Source organism: Lasioglossum baleicum, chromosome 9 (assembly GCF_051020765.1).
Source record: "Lasioglossum baleicum chromosome 9, iyLasBale1, whole genome shotgun sequence".
NCBI classification, from domain to species: Eukaryota; Metazoa; Arthropoda; class Insecta; order Hymenoptera; family Halictidae; genus Lasioglossum; species Lasioglossum baleicum.
The window spans coordinates 733,604-739,603 of record NC_134937.1 but is presented as its reverse complement, the minus strand read 5'-3'; the positions used below and the strand labels follow the sequence as shown (position 1 = coordinate 739,603).

Genomic DNA, 6,000 nt, shown 5'->3' with positions numbered 1-6,000 from the left:
TGTCCAGCACTGCGAATCTGTTTTTCGTGTCAATTATGCTTGGAGTGTTGGTGCGGTATTTTTTTCTTTCCTCTTCCAGTTCTTGGGTGAGTTTTAATATTATTTTGTTTAATCCATCAATTGTTTCTAAGAGCTTATCTAATTTCTTCTCGTTCTCCATATTTTTTTTGCTTCCTCTGATGTTTGTGCGTCGTTTGATTGTTTTTTTTTTAATTTTACCCATCTCTTGGGCATTTGTGGGTGGTTTCACATTCGCGACTCCTCTTTTTATTAAGTTCGGAGCAGGGTTGATACGTTTAGCTTGTTTGTTGATTTTTATCAGCTGGTTTAACCGCTGTGCGGTTTGAATTTCTATAGAATTATTGTCTATGTCGATGCATTTTGAAATGAGACACTTTGTAGGAACTGTAGTGGACTGTTTTTGTTTATCACTTGCTGCTGTTGTAATTAATGGGATCGATGTGATTTTATCATCTTTGGTTTGATGACTCTTTTCTATTTCTGATGAAACGGGGGCTTCAGCCCCGCTTTTCGGGGCACTTTCGTGCTTAATTGTTTTGGAATTTGACAATCACTTACTATGAATTTTTGGTTTTTCTTGGAAACACTAGCTTCTTACACTGTAGAATCACTTTGGTGTTTATCGCGCGTTTCGGCACTTAACGAAAACTTAGGGGTGGGTTATTTTTGGTACCTGAGACGCAGGCAGCAAACCGAGCACGTCTTACCCCTGCGAAGGTTCAGTGAGAACTGCCGCTCTTTAGCTGATTGGCCCACCGACGATCTTATAAAAACATTGAAAATTTTGGTATATGTATCGCAAAAACTGCAGCGACACCAACGCCACCTCAGTACTAGGGTCAAACTACATATACTGGACCAACTATTTCCATATCAGCTTACACCCCCTGCTTCAGATCTTTAAGAACTGGTTGCGTACACAATTGTAGCGACAGTAGCAAATAAAGGTCTGCAATCTAACAATGTGTGAACTTACAAATAATTAGAAAATGTTTTTTTTTATAGAAAATCCTAAGCACAACACCAAAAAATCTAAGAGGTTACTATAACGCCAACTTCTGCAAAATTGCACTTCGATTATTTATTTCAGCAAAAGTTTGTTCGATCGAGCAAATTAGTTTGTTCAGGATGTGTAGAACGCACTGAATTTTCTTTGAAAATAAAATTAGATTATAATGTCCAACGTAAACAATATTTATTACATTCTGTATATTAAATATTTCGCAACATCGTAGAACTACAGGTTTATGATAATCGAAATTATACCCTTGGTAGAAAATAGTAATATCACTATTAAATAAACAATTAAAAATATCATGTATACAAAATGACTCTACATGCATTCTTCATCGATTGTACGAAACTGAATTCTGCAATAAAATATCACAAAACATTAGAAATAAAATGTACATGGTTACCGAGAACTTCATGTGAATATTATTCGTTCGTATTTATCGTATAAAATAGATCTTTCTACGTGGTTCATGCATAGTATATTAGATGCCTTATGTCGTAGAAATGCTACACAAATACATAATATATGTATACGAATTTGGTGATACGAATGTATTTTCTGAAAAAGAATATTTTGTAGGATACTTACGTTTCACTGTCCGACAGAGCTGTGCGAAGGAAACATTTTGAAAGCGAAAGCATAATTTCCGAACTGTGTTCCGCAAATATATCGTGCATGATTGTCGTCTGTTAGTGCTTTTTTTTGCTAGGTACAAGAATTACAGTTTCGGAATACATTACATAGAACGTTGCTTTATAGAAATTCACTGCGTTTTGTTTTTTAAACTAGTCGAGAGCATAAACTCGTCACAATTCTCATGTAATTTTCATACAAAATATTAATAATAGAGTGTACTTATGTAACAAACCTGGATAAAATATGTATAAAATACGTACTTCATGATTTCACTCTACATAATACTCCTAATAATTCTGTTCTAATTGGTATTTATACATATTATACGTAATTCAACAAATAATGATATGCTTACACTATGGCATCTTTACAGTATGACACTCGCTTTATTAGCTGTGTGGAATTGGCGTTAGTTTTATTGAATCCTATAATTACAGGTGATAATCATCTCGTGTGTAAAGTACTTCAATTCAACTACAGCTAGAAATTCAATCACTGATTTGTTATTTGGACACCATATGTATACCATGCGTTGAGATGCGAGCCCGTTAGCTGGAACAGAAATAAATTTCTCAAATTCAAATATCTGTCGAGACACGTTTACCCAGCTTTCTAAAGACGATAGTTAATTCATTACTTTGTAGTTGGTCTCCTCGATGGCTCTGAGGCTGTAGGTGGCGGAGGCGGACCCCTACGCGCCAATTCTTCTAAATAACCCATTAAGAGACGAGTTCGTTCAGCGGCAGCTGCTTCCAATACAAGAAATCTTCGATCCTTCCTTAAAATTTCCTCAATTTCTGCTAAATGTGAATTGTTTTCTTGTACTTTTTTGTATGTTTTATCAGTAATCAATTTGGTTTCCTGAAAGTAATCGTTTCATAAAAGCTTCGTCAAATGATTAATCAGGCTTGGCTATTACCGAAATAATTACAACTATTTCAAATATATCATTCAAGTAATGTCCAAGCCTAATGTATTTTATTTCGTCGATCTAAACTGAAGTCTGCGTTGTGGCTTTTTTAACACTTCATGGAAGATTTTCCTGATTCCTGTGTTAAAACATCGTTTTATGTCTAAAAAAACATTGTGTAAAATTTCAAATGTCTACCCCCACCGATAGGGGTGATATTGAGGTAAATTCCCCGCACTTAATTGCAATTTGCTCTAAAACGAGAAAAGATATCGACATGGGATAAACGGCAAACAAAAGATATAGATACACTCTATATTTCAGATTTTTTTCAGAATTTTTTGCTAATTATTTATAGTTGAAAATAATTAATTAATTTTTTGGGAATTCTTTTTGCTATCTTCCCCTGGGTTGACACCTACCAAAAAATTCTAAAATATTGCTATGATTCTAACCTATTTTGTAAAAAATTTTCAAAAGTGTCCGTTTGGTGGAACAGTGTCAAAAAAAATTAAGTATGCCGGCGAACGCTCGGTTTGATCAATAACGACGCAGCGACCGAGTCCCCTTGCGGTGGCCAGTGATGGGAGCGGGAAGTCGGCGCGTGTACGGAAAAGCTGCTACATGTAAAAATGCGACTAAATCTTCTAATATATGATTACAGTTGGAAAAGTCTAAACAATTATATTCTATTATAGGAAATAGCTTACATTCAAGAAGAAAAATACGTGTAAAGCTAATTTGTTGCTGTCAAGTAACAGAAAGAAGATGCTTCTCACAAGTATGTTGTATGGTGTTAGAGGTTCTGCCCGATGCTCCGGAGGGCTCCAGTTCGAATCCTCCTCAAATCAACTTTCTTTTCTTGTTTTTTTCTCTCTTTTATATGTACTTATAAACTAAACGATTTTTATTGTTTGCACTTTTCTCGTTTTAGAGCAAATAGCATTTAAGTGCGGGATAATTTACATCAATATCACCCCTACCGGTGGGGGTAGACATTTGAAATTTTACACAATGTTTTTATAGACATAAAATGATGTTTTAAGACAGGAATCAGGAAAATCTGAGCGGGCCGCTGGCCCATGCTTATCCGACTATATCCACAGCGTACCATGTCAACATATATAAGATTCGACTATTAGCCATTAAGTTCTCTATGTTATCTAGAATTAGACGTCGGAACACTATTAATAGGTTTATTAATAATTGTGCCAACTCTCCAAACAATTATATTACGAGGGCGGATCAAATATAAACGAGACTTTTGTTTTTAAGAGCCTAAGATTAATGGGAGCGGTCGGCTGCTTCTAGAGTGCATAGGTAGGGATGTCAGGAAAGGGAAGAGCAGGCCGTTGTCCGGTTCGGAGTTCGGACACGTTTGGTGTGGTAGTATTCACGATGTCAGAGTAACAAATGCACCTCTCAGTTGCGCAACGCATTATAATTAAATTTCTCGCTCATGAAGGCGTCAGGCGTCAAACCAGTGTAAATTCTGCAAAGATTGACTGCACAGTTCGGGGATCAAATACTCAAGGGCTCGCGTATTTGCCTGGCAGAAAAAATTCAAACAAGGACGTGAAGGGGTTGAAAATGTGGAACATGATCGCCGTTCTCAAACCAGCATTACGGAGGGAAACATTCGCATGATTCGTGACATTTTTGAAGGAGATCGACGTCTGACACTTTCCGAAATTACAGCACAGGTTGGAATAAGTCATGGGAGCTGTCAAACAATCATGACAAAAAACCTAGGGTTCCATAAAGTGTCATTCTCCTTCACGGCTACGCCCGGCTCCATACTGCAGCTCTAACTTGCACAACGTTAGAGGAAATGAGGTGAACTCCACTTGACTATCCTCCCTACAGCCCTGACCTGTCACCCTGCGATTTCCATCTCTTTGGACCGCTTAAGGGTGTGGATCTGGATTTGAACTTGCTCGAGAGAGAGCGCGGTACACGAGGATTGCAAGGGTCCGGGATTTCACTTCTAATTTCTCAATAATGCAAAGTTGGGGCTTCTCCGTAGTCACAATCGCTAGATAAAAGATCAATCTAGGGAGGGACGTATTACCAGGGGGGAACGTATAATTAGCATTATTCGGCAGCATGTGGCTTTCGTAGTTTCTTGAAAATGTATCACTCGACAGCCATGATAGACGGCAGCACGGTCGCGCTGCCATAATGATTCTCGCGGCTCCTCTACATGCAGCCGAATAATGTAAATTATGCCTCGAAAACGCAAACGTAGGCCATCTTGGGATACATCCCCCCTAGATTGATCTTTTATCTAGCGATTGTGACTACGTAGGGGCCCCAAATGTGCATTAACGAGACGTGATTAGGCATAAACCTGATCCTTGCAATCCTTGTGTACGTATATGTATCTAGCGGTGTGTGAGTGTGCCACCAACGCTCTCGCTCGAGCCGGATCCACGCCCGTCAAGAAGCACTAGGAAGACAAAGGTCTGCGCATACCAGAGGGCCGCGGAAAGCCGTGCTGGGAACAGGGCAATAGTCGTGTTGCGCAATAGGCAGTGGCAATAGGCCCCTTTACCTAAAGGAGTTGAGGAGCCCACGGAAACCATTTTTTCTGCCACGCACAGCAAGGACCCCTGCTCCCTGCTGTGGAGCCGTGAACCCGCTCGAGATTTGTTCCCGGCATGGCCTTCCGCGTCCCTCTGGTATACGCAGACCTCAACGATTCCAAGACGATGCGGCGGTGGAGACCTTTGTGCGCAATTGGCTTCTGACACTCTACGTCACGATGCTGGGATCAAAAACCTCCCAATCCGCTTGGAAAAATGCATTTCCAAAGCAGGAGGTTATGTAGGAAAATGATATGTTCTTGGCTATTCGATTACACCGAATAAAATTATTTTAAAAATAAAGTCTCGCTAATATTTTATTCGCCCTCGAGATAACTTGTCAGTTTCGTAAATAAAACGCAAACAAAAAGCTGTTGAACGATTCATTAAGTAATCCTGAACTATATCTTTGATATGAAAAATGAAGTGTTAATTGTACCAAGTTTGGTTATATTCTATGAAATCTGTAAGGATGAAAAAATAGTAATTGGCTATCATAAATCACGACTCTTCAGTGTTTCTTTTATTAAACTAATTGTATTCACATTCTGAAACTTTTTATGGGTACCAATGCGGCATTTAACGTGTTACGTTCACAGTGAAAAACGATGTATTTTAAAATACCTGAAGGAGTTCTCTAAAATCAGCTTTTGCTGCGACAAGTTTATCCTTAATATATTCCTTGAATTCTTTTTCGCATTTCTGTAAGCATTATGGTAAATATATTAGAATTATCATAAACAATAGAAAGCCTCAGTGTAACAATACATTAGTAATTAATAGACAATGAATCCTTATGCACATGTAGGAGCTGTGAATTTATGAAATACAAG

General features: G+C 38.3%; 1 protein-coding gene across 5 annotated transcripts in view; it reads right to left on the bottom strand.

The window, feature by feature from the left end:
* Window positions 1–2,057: 2,057 nt before the first annotated feature.
* Window positions 2,058–6,000, bottom strand: part of LOC143212397 (transcription elongation regulator 1) — a 70,603-nt gene continuing 66,660 nt past the window's right edge. For 4 of the 5 annotated variants that reach the window (XM_076431177.1, XM_076431181.1, XM_076431180.1 and 1 more), the window contains 3 exons: window positions 5,792–5,869; window positions 2,310–2,533; window positions 2,058–2,224 (listed from right to left, as the gene is read on the bottom strand). In XM_076431177.1, coding sequence (XP_076287292.1) covers window positions 2,221–2,224; window positions 2,310–2,533; window positions 5,792–5,869 — 306 coding nt within the window. In that variant the 3' untranslated portion in view covers window positions 2,058–2,220. The remainder of the gene's footprint in view (window positions 2,225–2,309; window positions 2,534–5,791; window positions 5,870–6,000) is intronic. The other variant, XM_076431182.1, reaches the window with a different exon arrangement.